Below are 22,488 nucleotides of genomic sequence, written 5' to 3'. Positions count from 1 at the left end.
AAACAATGATGTGCCAGACATTGTTCTCATTGGTTTAATTATTAATTTGTTTACTCCTCATCACAACTAAGTAAGGCAGATAATATATAACATTTTACAGATATGTGGATTATATAAAATTACACACATGTTGTTCTATATAATTCAATTACTTTGCCTTGCAAAGCAGTAATCCATTAAAAATAAGGCTCTTCTTATTTTACATGATAGCTAATCCCAAACTTTGGTGAGTTTAGGGGGATGTGAGGGAGGGGAGACCTTGTCTCTGGTTAATAGAGTTAATTTCTGCCCTCTAGTCTAAAGTGTCCCCCTGACTCCACCCCTTTCTCTTTTAATTTCTGAGGGAATAAATGCCATGTGTGAAGGTCAGCAATGTCCTTCTGCAGCAGGCCATACCTAGAAATATTGATTTGGCATTTGATACCATGACTTAAATCACACTGAATCTTCCAACTTCCTGTAATGCATGCTAAACATCTTGGTCTCCTTCTATATCTGTTGATCTATTCATGATTTTCACCAGCAATATGGCAATGGTAACTGGTCTTCAGATGGCTGTGTGTCTTATATTTGATGAAAATATTTGGCTGATAGTGATAATAGGACTCTTTCAAAATAGTTTTATTGTGGTGGGGGGAGCGTGGTGCTTGGGTGGCTCAGTCAGTTGAGTGTCCAACTCTTGATCTCAGCTCAGGTCTTAATCTCCAGGTCGTGAGTTCAAGCTCTGCATTGAGCCTACTCAAGCCCTGCATGGAGCCTAGTTAAAATAAATAAATAAATAAATAAATAAATAAATAAATAATAGTTTTGGGTTATTTGAAACTGCATACAATAGAGTAATGAGGCCCAACTCTGTTTTCCATGATAACTAAGGATGTTTACTGTACCCCAAAGATTGTCTAAAGCTACCAGTGTTCCTTTAAGAATAATAATGGCTAACAGTTACGTAGTGCACTGTGCCAGGTGCTATTCTAATTGCTGTATGTATATTACCAAATTTTAATCCTTATAGCTTGCATAACTTATGCAAGCAAAATTAGTTTGACTTGTTTCCTTACTTCTATCATTTTCTTCTAATTCCAAGTCTCATGTGGATGCAGTAAGTAGTGAGACTTAATGTCACATGCTTACACTTGATTGCAAGGGAGGCTGTCAAGGCAGGCCCAGGTCTTTGCCTTGGGAGTTTAGACTCATTGTGAAGAAAGTGAACACGATATGGAAATGTGTTTAAAAGATTCTAGGACACCATAAATGTAAATAATGCCAGTATAGAGACACAGTAGGAAAACCAGGAATGTGGCATCACATAAGCCAAGGGGAAAAGTATGTTTCCAATGCCACCAAGAGGTCCAGTACTGTGAAGAGTGAAAAATATTCATTGGTTCTAGTGATGTGGAGGTCACCGATGGCCTTAGTGAGAACCATTTCAGCAGAGGGTTGGGAGGGGAAAGAGATGGATTGGACTGAGGAGAAAATAGGATTTGAGGAAATGAAAATAGTAAGTTTAGGCAATTCTTTAAAGATCAACAGTGAAGAAGAGGAGAAATATAGGATAGCAGTTGATAGAGTGGGAAGTTGGATCAGGGATTTTTTTTTTTTTTTTTTTTTTTTTAATTCTAAGGTGAAGGATTCAGTAGAGAGAAGATGATGAAGATATAGGATAGAAAAGGTATAATCAGTAGTGGTAAGCTTCTGAGAAGGAGTCTGGAGATGGTATTAAGGGCACACTACTATTTCAAAAGGTGGAATAGATGAGAGAACAGTAGCAATTGTAAATAGGTCGTTGTGGTAGAAAGTCAAAGAAAGTTCTCAAATTGACTTTGTCTTTTGGGAAGTGGGGCATAAAATTGAAACTGGGAGAATGAGGGTGTGTTGGTTGAAGAAAGAAGGTTTTAACTGGTAAAGCATAGCAAGCAAGCTGACTCAAGCAGTATACCATGACTGCCAGGGAGTGCTGAGAGCTCTGGTCAAGGAGGAAATCTTTCAGGTATAGGTAGCAATGCCTCTCTGGCCTATTTCACAATTTCCTTAAGCATGGTTTAGCTGCCACGATGCAGACACAAAGAGAACAGATAGTGTATTTATCCAGGATTGGGTTTATGAAACAATAAAGGGTAGAGCAAGCAAGGGAGTCTTAAGATGCTGGTGAGAGAGTTACTGACAAACGACGTAATCTAAACTGAATGACGTGGGAAGTAAACATCATGGTGGTAATGGTGGTAGTGTTAACTAATAGGGACTTCAGTAACCTGAATGTCCCAAAGACACAGAAGGATGTTTGAGGTGGACAATGGTTGAATAATCAAACTGAAAAGATAGAAGTTTCGGGTCAAAGGTAGATGTGGTAAGCAGCCTCTAAGACAATTCACAATAACCCCTGCATCACTCTTGTGCTTTTTCACTTCCTCACTCTGAGGGTCTGCCGTGTTGTCAGCTTCCCCAGGGAGAGGCCCACCCAACAAGGGCTAAAGGAGGCTTCCGGCCAACGGTTAGAAATTAAATCTTGCCCAAAACCATGTGAGGGAGCTTAGGGGCAGATCCTCTGCCATTTAAACCTTCAGATGAAACTGCAGTCCCAGTCAATAGCTTGATTGAAGTCTCATGAGAAACCTAGTACGACAGGCACCCAGCTAAGCTCCCTAGATTCCTGGCCCACATAAACTGTGAGATAATAAATATGGGTTGTTTTAAGCTACTAAATTGTGAGGTAATTTGTTATGCAGTAGTAAGTAACTAGACCGGATTATCACAGTACTAATTAGATGTGAAGATCTTTTGTTTAAAGGAAAAATAAGATCTTTTTCATAAAAGTCATGTTAGAATTGGGTTAGAGTAACTTTTTATGGGTTCCAATACCAGTGATAAACTGAAGTAGTCAACTGGAAAAGAAAATGCCAAAAAAAAAAAGAAAAGAAAAGAAAAGAAAATGCCAAAGGAACTTTTGAGAAGGCGGAAAAGAGCTGAAATATCCCTTTAACTTAACAGCACCCATCTCCAAGGTCTCATGCTGGAAAATAATGCTGACAGTTCAGATATTTCCTATAATGATTATACCTGCTCTGAATCATTCTCTTTTAGCTGCAAAATGAAATAAAAGTGAGTAAAAAAAAAGTCTATGTTTTAACACACAAAATAAAGTGTGTAATATTTTTTTTTGCCAACCCTACTTAATCAGAATTTAGCTCCTTAAAGAATATTTGCCTTCTTCACTACTGTATCCCCAGAACCTAGAGTAATTCATGTACCTGTTTAAGTTTTTGTTCCTCTAGACTGTTCACAGAGTAAAGTCTAAACTCTTCAACATGACAACAAAACTTTTATTGACATGGCCTTTGGTTTTCCACCCTCCCACCCCTAGTTCGCTTGGATGACCACAGTGTAAAATCATTGTACTCATTGCTTTGTTTTCAGTTCCGTCTTTGCTTTTGGTCCCTGAACATTTATTGACATTTCAATTGAAAGCTACTCACTTAAAAGGATATATATATAAAATTACTTGTTTTATCCAGTGGTTTTTTTTTTTTTTTGATATATGTAGTAGGAGGGTTTTTAAATTTCTAATTTGAAATATTGCCCAAATCCAAAGTCTTACTATATCCATTTTCATCTCTTTCCATATTAAACATTTCTGTGTAATTGTCCTCCAAGTGAGATTCTTTTTTTTTTTTTAAAGATTTTATTTATTTATTTGACAGAGAGAGAGATCACAAGTAGGCAGAGAGGCAGGCAGAGAAAGGAGGAAGCAGGCTCCCCGCCGAGCAGAGAGCCCAATGCGGGGCTCAATCCCAGGACCCTGGGATCATGACCCGAGCCGAAGGCAGAGGCTTAACCCACTGAGCCACCCAGGCACCCCGTGAGATTCTTTTAAACCAGCAAAAGAGGGATTTTCTTTTGTTTTATCTGATCTAAAAGTTTGTTTTAATAAGCAAATTTAATCAATTTACATTTATTGTGATTACTGATATATTTGGTTATATTTCTGCTGCCTTTAATGTATTTTATGTCTACTGTACTTATTCTTTACACCTTTTTTTCTCTTTTAATGGCATATTTTAGTTTGGTTATATTTTCTTTATCCCCATTCCCATTTCCCTTTGCTGATTTGAAAGTTGTAAATTTTTCTAACAAAGTCTAAAATTTAACAGATTCTTGCTATGTCTAAATTAGAACTTTAGAATACTTCAATTTCACTGTTGTCAAGTATTTCGGTGTCACCATGTTGTTAGGATTCTTTCAATTTATCTGTTATTGTCCTCAATATTTTTAGGAGTCAATATTTATTGAAGTTTAGTAACACTTTTTTTTTTTTAACCACTTTCTCTGTTTACCATTGTATCTTGTGCTCCACTTCTCTCTTCAGCTCATTTTCTTTTCTGCCATAGTATATTTTTAATCATTTCTTTCAGCAAATGTCTATCAGTTTTAACCTTTCTGTATTTGAAAATGCCTTATTTTATCCTCCTTTAAAGTTAATAGTTCAGGTGGCTATGAAAATAATTCAAATATATAGAAGAGTGGAAAGACTTTTACAGTAAACACCTATATCCTAACCACCTGGATTCTATATTTGTTAACACCATGCTGTGTTTATTTTATCCTATATCTGTTTGTTTATTTCTCCATCTTATTTTTTGATGCATTTAAAAAAGTTGTAAACATCCATGTACTTCACCTTTATAAATGCTTAGACTGAATATGATTAGCTATTGTTCAATATGTGTTTAGAATTCCTTTTCTGAAATAAAATATACACAATGTATAAAACTCAAATGTATCACTTTATGAGTTGTGACAAATACATGTACCTTTATAACCTATACTCTCATTAAGATATAGAATGGTGCCATTCTTTCTAGAAAGTTCCATCATACCCCTTCTCAGGTAATCTCCAGAAACCCCCTTAAGAGGAAAACATCGTTCTGATTTCTTTTCACCATTCACCCACAAGACTGGGGAGAATTTCCATTTGATCTATGATACCAAGGCTTGCTTTGCTCTTCATCAGATTACACCTGAGGAGGTTAAGTATAAGTTGTACAAAGTGAGTGAGATCTTCTTCTTGTTGTTGTCTTTTTAAAAAGATTTTATTTATTTATTTGACAGAGAGAGAGCACAAGTAGGGGGAGCAGCAAGTAGATTTTTTTTTTTATTTTAATAAACATATAATGTATTTTTATCCCCAGGGGTACAGGTCTGTGAATCGCCAGGTTTACACATTTCACAGCACTCATCATAGCACATACCCTCCCCAATGTCCATTTCCCCACCACCCTCTCCCGTCCCCAGCAAGTAGATTTTTTAAAAAGATTTTATTTAGTTATTTGACAGAGAGAGAGAGCACAAGTAGGGGGAGCAGCAGGTAGAGGGAGAGGGAGAAACAGGCTCCCTACTGAGTAAGGAGCCCAATGCAGGGTTTGATCCCAGGACCCTGGGATCATGATCTGAGCCAAAGGCAGACACTTAACCAACTGAATCACTCAGGCTCCCCACAAAGTGAGAAAGACCTTTGTGGGAACAAAAGCAATCCCCCATCTGGTGATCCATGATGCCCACACCATCTGCTATCCTGATCCCCTCATCAAAGTGAATGACACAATTCAGATTGATTTGGAGACTGGAAAGATTACCATTTTCATCATCTTTGACACTGGTAATCTGTGCATGGTGACCTGAGGAGCTAATCTGGAAAGAATTAGTTTGATCACCAATTGAGAGAGTTACCTTTGTTCTCTTGATGTGGTTCATGTGAAAGATGCCAATGGCAACAGCTTTGCCATCTGGCTCTCCAATATTTTGTTATTGGCAAAGGCAAAAAGCCATGGGTTTCTCTTCCCCATGGAAAGGGTATCCACTTCACCACTGCTGAAGAGAGAGATAAGAGACTGTTGGCCAGAGCAGTGGGTGGTGTGATTGGAAGTCCTTAACTAAAAACAGTACAGCATGATAACAACAACAACAACAAAAACCTGCTAGGCTATTTTCCAAAGTGGCTTTTATTATTTTACATTTCCACAATAATGTGTGATGGCTCTGCGTCCTTGCCAACATGTTGTGCTGTCAGTCTTTTTTATTTTAACCATTCCATTGGGTGTATATGGGAATTCGTCATGTATTCCGCTGTTTCTGACTCTCTTGTTCATGTTGAGATCTCTAATGGCAGTGTCATTTTCATTTCTTTGTAGCTAATGTATTTTTTCCTACAATAGTTTTTAAGATTATCTTTTCCTTTTATGTTCTGAAGTTTCACTGCAGTATGTCTGATTTGTTTGTTTCCCCTTATGCCACTTTTTAAGTTTGAGAATTTAATTTTGGAAAACTCAATTTGGTGTAATTTGTAATTATGCCTGTATGCTCACTGTTGGGGAGAATTTTTATCATTTGGACCTTGAGGTGTACTGTTTAGTATAGGTTTTCCTATGGGGGTAGTTTCTTATTGTTTTCTGATAGGGCTATGTGAGATTTCTATATAAATTTCTTGGCACAGGGATGCCTGGGTGGCTCAGTCGGTTAAGCCGCTGCCTTCAGCTCAGGTCATGATCCCGGGGTCCTGGGATCGAGTCCCGCATCAGGCTCCTTGTCCAGCAGGGAGCCTGCTTCTCTCTCTGCCTCTACCTGCTACTCTGCCTGCTTGTGCTCTTTCTCTGACAAATACATAAATAAAACCTTTAAAAAAAAATTTCTTGGCACAGAGTTGTCGCACTGTGAGGGCATCCGGGAAAATCCCACTCCAAATATGTGGGATGTTTTGTCTAGGGGTTCTGATTCCTGAAGGTCAACTGTTTCTACCCATGTTCTGGGCAAGCTGAGAGCTAGGGGTGGTAGGTCCCAATTTTCCAAGCTCCTGATTTCATCAGAATTCCAGTTCCAGTTTCCCCACTATGCACAGAGCCTGTATCCTTAGTTTATACCGTCACACAAATACTTAAACTGCAGCCTGTAAGGTGCCTTTATTTTTAGGTTATAAGCCTCCCCATTCCCCTTAGATTCCCCTAATTGCTGTGAATTCCTTCCTATTTTTGACATGTGAAATTTCTCCCTTTTTGCTTTTGAGCTTGACAATATATTAAACATACATTTAAAAACATTTTTTTCCAGGGCGCCTGGGTGGCTCAGTGGGCTAAGCTTCTACCTTCAGCTTGGGTCATGATCTCGGGGTCCTGGGATCAAGCCCCACATCGGGCTTTCTGCATGGCGGGGAGCCTGCTTCCCCCTCTCTCTCTGCCTGCCTCTCTGCCTACTTGTGATCTCTGTCTGTCAAATAAATTTAAAAAAAATTTCCCCTGTCCTTTCTATGTTTATTGTAGAAAGGCAGTACTCACCTCTCCTTAGCTCAATCTGCCATCTTGATTGTTAATTTCTAGTTACCCTTTAAACTCATTGTAACTTGGCTTCTTCCCCAGTATTCCATTGAAAATGTATCTACTAAGGTCTCAAATCACCAATGAATCATTAGATCCAGTGGACATTTTCCAGTGTTTACAGCATATAGCATATGATAGTGTTCTTCATTTCTCCCACTTCAAAGACTTTCTCTCTCTGGGCTTCTAGAAAACTGCTTCTCAGAGTTATCCCTGCTTCCAAACTGCTCCTTCTCAGCCTCCTCTGAAATCTGTAAATTGCTGATTTCCACTCTCTGGCTCTACCCAGATGTGTCTTTTGGGCTCTACACCTGTGTGTATCCCCTGCCTACTCAATATTTCTTTGTTATGTCCCACAAACACCTCAACTTTTTCAAAACTGGATAAAATCTTCCCTAAATCTATTTTTTTTATTTTTTTTAAAGATTTTATTTATTTATTTGTCAGAGAGAGTGAGCACAGGCAGACAGAGAGGCAGGCAGAGGCAGAGGGAGAAGCAGGCTCCCTGCTGAGCAAGGAGCCTGATGTGGGACTCGATCCCAGGACCCTGGGATCATGACCTGAGCCGAAGGCAGCCGCTTAACCAACTGAGCCACCCAGATGTCCCATTCTCTAAATCTATTTTAAGAAATGAAGAAGAGTAGAGTGTTATTTCTATTGATCATGGTCTTCAAAGGAGAAAGTTTATATGAATGTGGAAGAGTAGTGATTTGGAGATGGTAGTGAGGGGTTAGATGAATTCTCATTGCAGCTTCCGGCTTCTAGGAACACAGGCCATACCAGATGAATAGCCTCCAAAGGAGGGGGATCAGTGGGATTTCAAGACCTTAGAGGAAGGTCAAGTATCAGTTAAGAGGAGTTGGGAAAGTCTTCAGTGATGAGATCAAGCTGAACTATAATTTATTGACAGAGAAAGAAAGATTTAGAGTGTGTAACTGAGAGAGGAAGGTAGCTAAAAGGAGAGAAATTGTAAAGAAGCAAAGCATTCACCAAGTGTTTATTGAGTTTCTTGAGTGCAAGTGCCAATCATTAGCATCTTTCCATCCTCAGAATCTCTCCCAGTGTCTGGTTTATACTAGTCTCTGAGCAAATGTCATAATAAAATGAGACTGTTGTAAATGGCTTTTAATTATTTTCCATGATGGGGAGTGCAGCAACAGATCCTGTTCTCTGATGGTAAGAGGAAATGAGAAAGAAGGATATTAACTTCGGGCATTAGAAGGACATAACCCAATTCTACAGACATTTATAAATGCCTGTTGAGTTAGCCACAGTTGAGTGCAACACCCACATCTGTGCATCCTTTCCCCCAGTCATATAGATTATGGAGTATGATTCTCATTGTGGCAGATTCTCTCCCTTCTCCCAGCACTCCAAGGGTGAGGGGAAGTATCTGTAATAAAAAACAGTTCCTTCCAGTGGATATGGCCTTCACAACCCTCTTCCTGTAAGTTTATTAGAAAAGAATTTTTGTGGACAGAAAATAAATGTAACAAATAACACATCAGTCATTGGGTTATAGGAGCTGAAATTTCTCTTGCTGCAAATTCCCCGTTTTAAATATTTCACTCATGGTGGCAGAGCAGGTGACGTTACCTTCACGTTCAATTTCTCCTAATGGTGCTAATTGTTTGGTAATGATGAGGCATCCCTGCTTGGCCATTTTGGCTCCCAGAGCTTCCAGGACTCATAGCTGACTCTTTCATGTTTGAGGGGTCTGTAGGGGCCTACTTAGCCAGAGCAACTCCATCTCGGTTAAACAGCCATTTTGTTGTTTTTGCAGTAAAACTTAAACTGACCCTGCTCCCCTCCCCCAGGGGAACTTACTCAAAAGCAAGTCTGGGAAACCAGTAAAATATTGTCAACCAGTCCCTGATAATAGAGCCCAAATACAAGGACAGGTCAGGTCAGGTGGAGATAACAGAGCCCAGAATGCAAGGATGAGTCAGGCCAGGTGCAGACATCCGATCAGTAAAGCACACATACTATCTCCCTAACCACCAAAGAATGTAAACCCCGCCTTTTGGGTGCCAAGCTAGGGCACCAATTCTGACCAGAGTGATAGGCTAGTTCAAACAGCTCCTATAGGGTAAATTGTAATTCAACTGGCCACCCATGTGTGACCTAGCATGACTATGCAACTTTCTCTGTGTATTACAATCTCACTGGCCAGGCTCAACCACATGGCCTTTACTCTATAAAAGCTAGTCTGTGAGGCTGGGGGTTGTCGCTTTCTCCGTAAGACAGCCCTGGCCGGTCCGTTTGATTCTCGGTGCTGGCGCGAAATAAAGCTTTGCTTGACCTTCGCTTTGTATCAGTCTCGCTCCTTTGATCACGGACCCCATCAGGGTCCTTGGCTTTCTGAAATGTGTCACCTATACCTGACGGTCTTAATAAAAGGAAAAAAATATATAATTTCTTTCTTTGCATGTTGTCATTTCCACCGCCCCCCCTCCCATACATGGCATTGTCTTCCTCTGCATTTGATAGGGGGTTTTTTTGTTGCTGTCGGGCATAGAGATTTTTCTGGTAACTTCTGGACTCCAGTCTGTACACTTCCATTGCCATGCTTTCTCTGTTGTAGTATACCTCCATCACTATCAAGCCCCCGGTGAACTCACTAATTACATCATGGCTCAATTACATTGGTCAAAACAAAGACTGGCAAAGTTCACCTTAGTTTCAAGGAGCTCTCCATCTATTGTGTGGTATGATATAATGATAATATGATATTATTGAGGGATAAACTAAATGCTGGAGAGTACAGGAGGAGAACCGCTGAGAAGGGTAGGTGAGAGACATTGGAGTCAAAGTTTACAAGGTTTCATTTCAGACTCTATTCTTGGTAGAAGTTCTAGACAGTGGTAACCAACTTTCTGCAAGGAGGGATAGAGGCAACTTAATTTGAATTCTGGTCACAGTTATTTAAAATTGTCCCTTTAAATGAGAAGTGGCTTTGCCTGTTATATAAAAATACTGGAACTCTCAATTGCTTTGCCAAGGCACATCGGTATAGTGTGAATCCTTTACAAATGTGTTACCAGATTTTGACAAATTTGTAAGAAGAAAGCTTGCTCCAACTGAGATTCTTACATTTCAGTAATAGATCTCAGAATTCGAAGCTGAGCAGATCCTGGAACTGAATGTAGAGTAGGGAACAGAAGGTTTGTCAAGTAAGAGGTAAGAAGTATAGTGTATTTTCAAACCTGCTCCTGAAAAGATGGTGTGTTTACTGAGCACATGCAACCTTGGCCTGTGAATTATCAAAGAGAACGTGGATGGGACAGAACACAACTCTCTTCCCACAGTCTGATAGTGCTGAGTGTGGGGCAAGAGAATGCTTTGCTTTCTCTTTGAGACGTGCTTTCATAGACACTGTGTGACATGGTCACACTGAGTAGTAATGGTGGTTAAAGATTGCTGATGTTTTAGTGTTCTTTTAGGTCTTTTAATCTCTCCAAGTGTGCCACTAAAATTTATAGTATTTAAAATGGTGCCCCTCCCCATACAATGTAGTGCATGATGAGAATCACAGTAGTACCACATTTAAAATTAAAGTGGAAGATATCTCCTTGTTCTTTCTTCTTATCAGGTAAAAGGCTTTAACATCTCTCACCTCAAATGAATATCATCTGTTTCTTTTTTATCTGAGCCGCAGAACATGAAAGCTCATTAAAATCTAAGAAGTTTTATTAACTCTCTCTGACAGTTTCCCCCCATTCTCTTCTTTATCTTCCTTGCACAAGCAGGATTATGAAGTCGCTTGATGGGTTTTTAATATTGTCATGAAAAATCTCCCTTTGGGCATGTTTGTGCAGTAGATAACATAACCTTAAGAACCTTATTCAAATGAACTTATTCAAATGAAGTGGGCAGTCACCACCGAGCAGGCTCAGCACCAAATACATTACAGATAAGTTCTTGCCAATCACCGTGTTACCTCATTTGTAATGGAACAAAGGGCCACTAGACGGAGCTAGGGCTTAAGAAATCACAGCTCTAAGCTGGGTGTCTTATGTGATGGGCTATCTTATGGAAGAAGTGTTATCATTACTTCGATTTCAAATTCTACACAAATCTTACCTAACTGGGCTATTAGCCGACCCCTGTTTACTTTGTGGCCTCACACAATGATGTCTGCAATGGCCCAATTTATTTAGTCACTCAAATGATGACGTCTTACCTTGGTATAGCACTTCACAGTTTAGAGCACTGCCCCCGGCGTCATTATGTTTGATCTTCATGCCAACGCTGAGGCTTTGCTGGGCAAGAATCAGTCCCTGTATTTTGAGACTAGTAAATGGAGCCTGTCTGCAATACAAATAGGATGAGTCGGGGTGGTTAACCTGGACCTTTGACGTGGTGGTGTCTGTTTTTCCCTTGTAAACATTTTTGTGTCAACTATTCATCTAGTCTGGAACTGACTAGAAGACTATCAGCTCATTCCTTTTGTGGGGCACCGTTTCTGGCCACATCCACCGGGGACATACAGTAAAAAAGACAGGTAAAAAGAGTCATGTTCAGGGGCGCCTGGGTGGCTCAGTGGGTTAAAGCCTCTGCCTTCGGCTCAGGTCATGATCTCAGGGTCCTGGGATTGAGCCCCGCGTCGGGCTCTCTGTTCAGTGGGGAGCCTGCTTCCCTCTCTCTCTCTCTGCCTGCTTCTCTGCCTGCTTGTGCTCTCTGTCAAATAAATAAATAATAAAAAATCTTAAAAAAAAAAAATCCTGTTCCGGTGGAAATGGCCCAACTAAATGAGCACAGGAAAGCGAGCCAACGTGAGGTCCTGCCCAAAAAACTTTGATGTATGTGATTCGTTATATCAGGGGCAGGTGTGGAGACCAGTACCTCATCCTTGTGGCGTAGACAGTCCTTCACGCCAAGGCTGGGGAAGCTGCTGGCCCCATCCCTCCACCCCAAGCATTTGCCCTCAGAGGCAAGCCCACCGTTTTTGTTTTTGTTTTTTAAGATTTATTTTTATTTATTTATTTATTTATTTATTTATTTATTTATTTATTTGATTGGACAGAGAAAGTGATCTTAAGTAAACAGAGAGGCAGGCAGGATCCTGGGATTATGACCCGAGCTGAAGGCAGAGGCTTTAACCCACTGAGCCGCCCGGGGAAGACTGACAGTCTTTTGGGTTTTCCATATAAAGAATCATGTCATCTGCGAAGAGAGAGAGTTTGACTTCTTCCTTGCCAATTTGGATACCTTTTATTTCTCTTTGTTGTCTGATTGCTGTTGCTAGGACTTCTAATACTATGTTGAATAAGAGTGGTTAGAGTGGGCATCCTTGTCGTGTTGCTGATCTCAACAGGAAGGCTGCAAGCTTTTTCCCATTGAGGATGATATTTGCTGTGGGTCTTTCATAGATAGATTTTATGAAGTTCAGGAATGTTCCCTCTACCCCTATACTTTGAAGGTTTTAATCAGGAACGGATGCTGGATTTTGTCAAATGCTTTTTCTGCATCAATTGAGAGGACCATGTGGTTCTTCTTCTTTCTTCTCTTATTGATTTGTTCTGTCACATTGATTGATTTGCGAATGTTGAACCATCCTTGTAACCCAGGGATGAATCCCACCTGGTCATGGTGGATAATCTTTTTAATGTGCTGTTGGATCCTGTTTGCTAGGATCTTGTTGAGAATCTTAGCATCCATATTCATCAGTGATATTGGTCTGAAATTCTCCCTTTTGGTAGGGTCTTTGCCTGGTTTGGGGATCAGGGTAATGCTGGCTTCATAAAGAGTCTGGAGGTTTTCCTTCTGCTTTAATTTTTTGAAACAGCTTCAGGAGAATAGGTGTTATTTCTTCTTTGAAAGTTTGGTAGAATTCCCCAGGGAATCCGTCAGGTCCTGGGCTCTTGTTTTTTGGGAGGTTTTGATCACTGCTTCAATCTCGTTACTAGATATTGGTCTGTTCAGGTTGTCAATTTCTTCCTGGTTCAATTTTGGGAGTTTATAGTTTTCCAGGAATGCATCCATTTCATCTAGGTTGCCTAGCTTATTGGCATATAACTGTTGATAATAACTTCTGATGATTGTTTCTACTTCCTTGGTGTTAGTTGTGATCTCTCCCTTTTCATTCATAATAAGACTGACAGTCTTGACAGTATTCAGTTTCCTATCTATGAACACCTCTCCATTTATTTATATCTTCTCTGATTTCTCTCATTAGAGTTTTGTACTTTTTCCTCATATAGATTTTTAAAAAATATTTTTATTTATTTATTTGACAGACAGAGATCACAAGTAGGCAGAGAGGCAGGCAGAGAGAGGAGGAAGCAGGCTCCCCGCTGAGCAGAGAGCCTGGTGCGCGGCTCGATCCTAGGATTCTGGGATCATGACCCCAGCTGAAGGCAGAGGCTTTAACCCACTGAGCCATCCAGGCGCCCCAAGCCCACTGTTTTGATGTCTGTCAGTTTGCTCCTATTAACAGGTTGAGCTTGGGCTAAAAAAAAGTTATGCATATATACATATATTTTCTTGGCGTTTTGTGAAAGTAGGTGCTGGATAAGAGTGGCAATCAGGTCAGTCACTCAGCAAATTTATCAAACGTCCAGAGCCTTCATTTGTGCCTTTGGTTATCTTAGCAACTCAAGACCGTTCTTCGGGAACTCGGTCAGGTGGTCACTCTGCACGTCTGACCTCTTAAAATTCAACTTCTTTAACTACTGGTGGAACACTGGCAACTTTCACAGATGAGGCTAACAAACCCTAAGGAGAGGCGGGAAGGTGTTCCAAGAGGCTCAGAGCTCCCAGAGGCTCCGGCCTGAAAGAGAGCGAAGGAAGAGAGTTACAGGATCATGTCCCCCCAGGACTCGTGGTGACCTTGTTTGAAGTGAATCCACCAAGGACAGGGCTCAGAACGCCTTCCTTTCCACTAGCCCAAGGCGCATCCCCAACCCATCGCGGGGCTGTGCCCAGAGGGTGGCGCTGCTAACCCAGCCTCAGCCCACCGTCGCCGGCTCCTTCCAGGCCGCTGCGGGAGCCCCCCGCCAGCCCTCCCGCAGGCCGGCGGGGGGTGGGGGGCGCAGCGCCCGGTAGGGGGCGCCCCGTCCCAGGCGCCGCGGCTCCCTCCGCCCACCCGGAAGCGGCTGCGGCGAGGCGAGCCCCGCGCGAGTGCTCTGTGAGGCGGGCCGCAGGGAGGGAGGCGCGAAGAGGGTGCGAGGGTGGCCGCCGGAGGGAGCCGCCGCCCCTGGCCGCCCGGGTCCCCGCGGGGCGCATGAGGCACTTGGAGCTGGGATCGCGCGAGGGCCCGGCACCCAGCTTCCTGCTGCCGTGAAAAGCCGCGCCGGGACGCCCCCAGGACTCCAAACTGCCGGGAGGATGACCATGGCCGGGGGCAGGAGAGGACTGGTGGCCCCGCAGAACACGTTTCTGGAGAACATTGTCCGGCGGTCCAGTGGTAAGAGGTGCATTCGGATTTCGGTTACCCAGGCTTTTTATCCGTGCCTCGATTGCCGCCGCCTCCCGCCGCTCGGCGCCAGCAGATGCAGTAGGACCCGGAGCTCTGCTGGGAGCCGCGGCGCGGGCGCCCGGGGCTGCCTCCCGGAGGCTGGGCTAGGTGGGTAGGGTGGGGCGAGGTCTGTGGGCCCCTGTCCCAAGAGGAGAGCTCTGCTGGGGACGCCTTTGGGGCTCTTCTCGCTTCTTCTCTGTCTCCTCTCCAGAGAGCGTGATAGCTGATGGGCAAAGTATTGGGAAAAGTGATGGGAAACCGGACGCGGCAGGAGCGGCAGCGCGCTCCGCATCGGCACTGCCCACCCCTCCGCCGAGGCTCATCGGCTACGGCTGCATCCCGGGCGCCGCCTCTCCCCAGGGAGAGCCAGCAGCAGAGAAGGCCACTCGGGTCTGCGCCCCCGAGGGATGGGGGCGGCAGCTGCTTCCACCTTCCATCGGGCAGCAGTAAAGTCCGAGGTGTGGGGACGCGGGGATATAGGGACGAGCTGCAGGTTATCCGGTTCCACCTCTTCACCCACCCACCCTCTTGGAGGTTAAGTTAAGGCCCCCGAGGGGCAGAGTTTCCTGGACTTATATGGGAAATGGAGCCCATAGGTGCAGAGCTGGCCAAACGACACAGGGACAAACCTGCCGTATAGTTCCTCTCTTCCAAACCTCGGCGGTGTTTTATGCCTATAAATCTTGCTCAGCTCTCCATTCCCAAGCTCACTAAGTGTGCAGTCTATCCCTTACCCAGTAAAGGATAGAGGATAGAGTAAAGGATAGAGGTGCTCCCCGCTCCTCTCTTTCTCTGTGGCATTAAGAGGGACCGTGTCGTGAAGCGCTAGACTGTGAGAGTTCTAGCATCAGGGTTGGAAAAGGAAACATTTTTATACCTTTAGGACCCACAGCAAAGCATCCTGGCTAAAGCGCTGGCAAAGCAGATAGGAGGTGGCATCTGGAAGGTGCGGTGCACACCCGTTCGTCAAAGGGCTGGATGGAAAGGGGCCAAGAGCAGAGATATCTTCACGGGCTCTGGGACTCCTCCTTCCAGATGCAGATGATACAAAGAGTTGACTGAGGAAATAGGTTTTAAAAATGCGGAAATATCGCAGCTTTAGAGCTTTAAGGAGGAGCTTGTGTTAAAATCATGGGCTTCTATTTGGATTTAGTTAGGGATTCAGGGGAAGAGCGTAAAAAGTGACTTATGCCTCCAAGAAATGCTCTTTAATTAAAAAGTGATGTAAGGTTAGCTTGCAACAAAAAACTTGTCAACTATGATAACATACTATTGTGGATTATTTAAATATTTTAGAAATGATCCTTTATCGTGTGCCTCTGAAGAATAAGAGTATTGAAGAATTTCTGGTTGGTCACCTTTCCCTTCAATGTCTTGTCCACTCAAACTTAGTGAGGTGGCTTTTAGAACAAGGTCACAGCTATGACCTGGGGATTCAAGGGGATGATAATTACTACGCAAAGGGTCAAATGAACTCTTCTGTCATAAAAAAGCTGGAGGTGTGCATGCATTTTTAAAAATGAAATCACTGAGTTAATCTGCTGTGGTTATTGACCTGTTAGGGGCCGTGGAGACAGTCTTGCAGATTTGGGGATCCCAGTGTCCGTGACACCCAACTTTCTCATAAATATCAATGACAGTTCCATTTTTTGGGGGGGAGTGTGGTGTGAAGAGGCTGTGTTCTTTAAGGTATAGGGGAAAGCTTATGTTTAATGTGCATCATATAATGTTTTTGAGTGGAGAGAGAGGTAAGAATCTTATATGAAACAGTCATAAGGTTCACTGGGCTTGTAGGAGGACCTTAAGAATGGTGGAACCAGGGGCACCTGGGTGATTCAGTCCGAGGAGTGTCTCACTCTTGGTTTTAGCTCAGGTCATGATCTCAGGGTCCTGAGATCAACGTCTGTGGTGGGCTCCTCACTTAGTGGGGAGTCTGCTTAAGGATTCCCCCTCCCTCTGCCCCTTCCCTGCTTGTACTTCTCTGTCTCTCTTTCTAAAATAAATACATAAATCTTAAAAAGAAAAAAGAATGGTGAAATACCACACAAACTTAAAATGAATCTTGGAGCTGAGACGGCAGAATACTCTAGTTGATTTTCTTAGAACCACTTCTCTCTAAGCATATATAGAATGTCAATAGACTAAGTAGCTGGGAATATTTTTAGTGTTGGCATTTTAATTTCAGCACCAATTCCAACAGCTTGACTTCAGTTAACTACCCAACCAAACAACATCAACAACACAAACAAAACATCCTAGGAGAGTTGGATGAACTTTTAAAATTATCTATTATTTCAGAAGAAAATATTCTGGTCTTGACACGTGGGATATAAGCTTTTAGTGATCCCTTTCACATTTCCAAAACACAAATAGAAGAAAAATATGTGGACTCATGGAACTATCACGATATCTCCATGCATGAGTTTATTTTACTGTGATGGAAAAAAGTCTATTTAAAAATATTGATTGTCTCCTCCCCAAATCCACTAGCCTTTTTTGGACATTACAGTATTGAAATAGCAGTTTACCTTTAAATAGCAATACTTTTTGGATCATCTTTATTAAGCATTTTCTCCCAGTGGTCTTATTGCAGTATTTTTGTTCATCTTTTACAGATCTGAAAACAGCCCTAGGAATAGTAAATGACTTATTCAATGTGGGAGGCACACAGTGCCTGATGCAGGAGGTCTTTGGAGGCTATCATTCATCATTGTTTTTCCAGCCATAAGATTTAGCATGTGTAACTACTGTTATCCTTAAAAAACAACAAAACAAAACAAAACAAAAAAACCACTCTCATTATATGTTTATGGATAATAAAACTGGCTTTGTCTTGGGCCATTTGAATATCTGGTGTCTGGAATATTATAACCTGTAGGGTTTGCTGCTATGTTGTCTGCCTCTCCTTCCCCATCTTTGTATACATGAAGAAAGTGAAACAAGCACATTTCCTCAAATATTTAAGGGCAGAGCTGATGAGACCCAAAGTCCCTTGACCCCAGCGTCGTGTTCCTCATGGTACATTCTGCAACGACCTCCTTGTATTACCATTATGTTCTCTAGAGAAGCTTAATTTCCCAGTGGAGATTGAATAAAATGTTATAACAACAAGAACACATCCATTTTGGCTAACAGCCACATTGCCACATCCAAACAGAGTAACAAGGCAAAGGAGAAGCTAATTCTGTTTTAAGGAAGGGCAGCAGTTTCACCTTTGTCCATGGGTTAACTGAAGTCACCTGCAGGGTAACAGGCCCTTACTGATTCAAGCACCTGTTATAAAGTATTAAATAACTTGGATCCTCATATGCAAGCAGAAGAGGAGCAGTGTCTCCATTTTAGAATTTTAAGACCTGAGAATCTTGGGACACCTGGGTGGCTCAGTCAGTTAGGAGTCTGCTTTCAGCTCAGGTCATGATCCCAGGGTCCTGAGATTGGGTCCTGCATCAGCTCCCTGCTCAGTGGGGAGCCTGCTTCTCCCTCTCCTGCTTCCCGTGCTTGTGCTCTCTTACTCTTTTTCTCTCAAATAAAAAAATAAAAATCTTTAAAAAAAAAAAAAAAGAATCCTTAAGTTAAGTAATTTACCTCTAGTTAGTAAAAGGCAGAGTTAGAAAATGCAGTTAGAGACCCGTCAGGGACTAGTCAGCAGCTGTGACAGGTTTGTTCATTCAAAAAGGACTTATTGAGCCCATTTCTTGAACACTGGGGATATAGTGGGAATCCAAAACCCTCCTTACTCCCTTAGAATTCTACATTCTAATGAATCTTGGTCCAAGCACCTTTCCACAGTGTTTCTGGCTGGAGCTCTTATTTAGGCCTGACATTGTGTTTAAAAAAATTTTTTTTAAGGTGTTTAATTGTCCTTGATGGGACTAAAATCTAGTTTAACTTTTTCTGAAGACCATTTGGAGGAGAGATTTAGTAATTATCTGTGGTTTGGATAGTTGCAAGTGGTTAGCAGGAATAAGTGACTGTGCCCCAGATTTTGCTTATGGTCATATCGGTGATCATTTCAAATCCTCCTTTTGACTTTCTAACCAGCCTGTTTCTCTTTATATTCATGATTGGAAAGTGTTTTTCCAGAATATTTTGTGATGGTTGCTTAAATCCAGGCACTTACTCTCTTAGGAAGGCTGGCAGACTTTAGCGCCAGAAAACTACAAAAATATTACCCTAAATGGTCCCATCCTAGGCAGAACATATGTTTTAATGTTCGGAAACCTGTATCAAACAATTGTAGGTGCCAGTAGAAATCCATGCACATTAGCAGGAGTGAAACGTAGCACATTCTGGTACAGATTTCTGTACATGTATAATTTACAGATTGCTAAATCAGCTGTGTTTTTGTATAGTGTTACGTTGGTTCAGGTTGTTGATATAATTAGTACACAAACAGGATGAAAGCCGCGGGTAATGTTGTGTCTCCTAGATGTGTTGAGCCTTGGTAATATTTATAAAACAGAAAACTGGTTAAAATCCATTGTTGCTCTGAAAGGGGACTAGGTGGTAATCTGGATTATTACCAGCTCAGTGGAGCCTGTTTTTTTTCATGTAATGTGTTCTAAGATAACCTTCAGCCAAGACTCCGCTCTCTTGCTCTGAAAGCATCAAAGAGTTAATTCTGGTGATTGATATCAGCTCGGAGATGGGGAGGATAAAGTCTTCTGAGTTAACGTGAGGCAATAACATTTCCATACTCCATGGTTTTTATGAAATCCTTCTATTTTGATAATCGATCGTAAAAGAAGAAAAGCATTTGAGGAGCATTGTGGACGGTTTGGATCTTTGCCTTTGTTCTGACACCAGCTCTTCATTTATGATGCAGCCTTATTTGACAGTGGTTTCTCCAGCATTACAGTGAAATTCCTCAGTTTTCCCCCCTCCCCGCCCCCGCCCTTTATTTTTGGTTAGTTAATGGCTTGTATGCAAACCCTTAAAAAATGCTTGTTATTTTTTCAAAGGAACCACTTTCGCGAAGTGAGTGTCTGCTTTGTATATTTAGGATATTTGGACCATGTTGTTATTGTTTTGGTTTTTGTTTTGTTTTGTTTCTTTAAGTGGCCACACCTGTAACTGGTGAGAAAGAGAAATAGAATCATAGAATCTTAGGTCTGAAGGGACATTGTTTACTATTCTTTTTCCAGTGTTCCAGTGTGTCCAGAACCTCCCTCTCAGTTTCTCCAGCCCATGCTTGAATAGCTTCAGGGATGGGACATTCACTTTCTTACAAGGATTGTTCTGTTTTTAAGTAACTGTAATTGTGAACAGGTATCTCTTGTCTTGCTTTGCCCTCCCTCCCCTCCCCTTCTTTTCTCTTTTCTCCTCCCTCCCTCCTCTTCTTCCTCCTCCTTTTTCTTCTCTTGTTGTTATTCTTTGGTCTCACCCAAATCTGTCCTTTTACCTTTTACAGCTCTGCTCTGTTTGAGGTATGCCTCATAGAACAAAACTGACCTAGTTCACTCCTTTCTTCCACCCAAAAACCAGCTTTTTTTTTTTTTTTTTTTTTGGTGGTAGTTATTTGGTAATACTTGGCCTACCTTGATTCTTCTCCGTTTTTTTTTTTTTAACCTTTTTGATTGTATAATACCACAACAGAAAAGCACATAAAATAATTTCGTACAGCTCAACACATTTGTATAAAGTAAATACTGTGCTGTTGCCATCTATGCCAAGAAATAGAATCCTGCCAGCTCTCCAGAAGCCTCCGGAACCCTTCCTAATCCCAGCTCCCTTACTCCCCAAAGGGAGCCATTTTTTGATTTATGCTGATCACTTTCTTGCTTTTCCTCCTAACTTAACACCTTGTTTTGTATTTCTGAATACCCATAGATTAATTTATCCGATGCTGAGGTTTATATGCATGGGGCCACAGAGCGTGTGTTCTCTGGTCAGCTGGAGTTTTGCCCATGTTGTTACAGGTGCCATTGGTTCATTTTCGCTGTGATGTCATAGTTGATGGTATGACTGTACTACACATTTTATTTACCTCGTCTGCTCTTGATGGACATACATTGGTTCACAAACTGGCCCCTGGACACGGAGGGCGAGGATATACCGAAGAAAGAGGCAGAGCACTTCAGATGGGTAGCTGGCAGGTTTAGTCAACAAGGGAACTTACTTCAGAAGCTTGTCTTGGGCTGCTGAAAGACAAGTAGATCTCTACACCCACTGCCAGAATCTGAAAAGTTTATATACCGGCCTTAACTGGGGTCAGCCATATATACAGCCCACATGGTATCTACCCCTTACTGTCTCAGGGCTACATGCTTGGAATGGCTCCCCCGTGGTAGCTGTGAGCAGAACATACATTCCCAGGGCAGGGGAAAGGGTGAGGTGCCTCTGATTGCCTGGGTCCATCTGGCAGGTCAACCAGTGGTCACGTCATCTCCATGACTTCCTCCAGCAACTTGTGAGTTGTTTCGAGTCTTATGCTATTCGTGCTGCTGCAGACATTCTTGGACATGTCTTTCCGGACACGTGGGCACAGGTTTCTCTTGTGTAGATACTGGATATGTATGGTTTACTGTGGTAGAAGCTGCCAGCCAGTTGTTTGAAGGGTATGTATCAACTTACCGTCCCACCCTCGGCAAAGGGAGAGCTCGCATCACTCCACCTCCTTGCCAAAACTTGGCATTTTTGTCTTTTTCTCTTTGGTAGGGACATTGGCCAAAGAGTCTAGTAACTCATAAAACAGGGTCGTTTAGAGTTATGTTAATAGTGAGCACATGAACAAAATGAAATGAAAATGAAACTTGCTTGTGTCCTTGGGGAGGCATCAGCATCTAGTGAGTGTTGAAATGTTCTCACAGTCTGAACTCCCTCACACACGCTGGTAAATGACCTGAAAGACTAGCACAGTTAGAATTGTGTGCAAGGGGTGCATGCAGGGGTGCATGTGTGCAGACGTGCGTGTGGATGTGTGTATTTAGGAACCCCATTTTCTTAAACTGAGAAGCACTAAACCCCAGGGATGGAGATTGTGGGAGAATCAGAGCTGGAAGTGAGAAGGAAATAGGAAGTGAAGACTTAGGTTTATTTTAGTGAAAGATGGAAAATGACTGATGGAAAGAAGGGCAGAGATGAAGGAGGAATGAAAAATCAAAGACAAAGTAAAATGAAAAGAAAAGGCTTGCTCGTGGGTTCAGCTTCACAACAAACATGGTGGACCTCCTCTGTGTCTCATACTGAGCTAGAGGCTGAGCATACCAAAATGAGGAGGACTTTTGTGATTTTGGGGTTCCTTGAGGGATTTATGATAAAGATGAACACGCCCTATAAACCTGGAAAGATTGAAGAAATGTTACATCAGCTGAGCACACGCTACACTTTTTCCCCTTATAAATGCCTTACCCCCAAATTATTCTTAGATTTTTATAGCCATTTCTTTTTCTGCGAGATGGAATGTGGGATGACTAGATCGCTGAAGTCAGTTTACAGAAGATTCCAGAATGTGTGAATCTTTGTTTTGGTGGGTGGAAGTTCTCCTAAAAAAAAATCTTATTCCTCTGGGATATCTCATTGCTCTGACTTCTTTGGCATGCTCTCTTGGTTTGTTCACCCATTGTGAGTTTTCAGCTGTTGACCTTAAAAATAAAACATATTTTTATTTTACCAGCAGAAGTGGGTTGATTCAGGAATAGCAGAGAATTGCAATTTGGGACAAGCAGGCTA

General features: G+C 42.1%; 1 protein-coding gene and 1 pseudogene across 3 annotated transcripts in view; both read left to right on the top strand.

Moving 5' to 3' along the window:
* Positions 1-1,405: 1,405 nt before the first annotated feature.
* LOC308355932 (small ribosomal subunit protein eS4-like) lies at positions 1,406-5,924 on the top strand (annotated as a pseudogene). Its single transcript has 3 exons — positions 1,406-1,498; positions 4,949-5,041; positions 5,494-5,924. The product of its transcript is annotated as a small ribosomal subunit protein eS4-like (transcript).
* An 8,763-nt stretch (positions 5,925-14,687) lies between these two features.
* KCNH1 (potassium voltage-gated channel subfamily H member 1) overlaps positions 14,688-22,488 on the top strand; it is a gene marked incomplete at its 5' end in the record, with an annotated part of 372,100 nt that continues 364,299 nt past the window's right edge. For both annotated transcript variants that reach the window (XM_080824606.1, XM_080824605.1), the window contains one exon: positions 14,688-14,766. In XM_080824606.1, coding sequence (XP_080680732.1) covers positions 14,688-14,766 — 79 coding nt within the window. The remainder of the gene's footprint in view (positions 14,767-22,488) is intronic.

This window comes from Martes martes (genome assembly GCF_963455335.1).
Source record: "Martes martes genome assembly, chromosome: 15".
In the NCBI taxonomy this organism is placed as follows: domain Eukaryota; kingdom Metazoa; phylum Chordata; class Mammalia; order Carnivora; family Mustelidae; genus Martes; species Martes martes.
The sequence above is the reverse complement of the archived record's forward strand: the minus strand, read 5'-3'. Positions and strand labels throughout refer to the sequence as shown.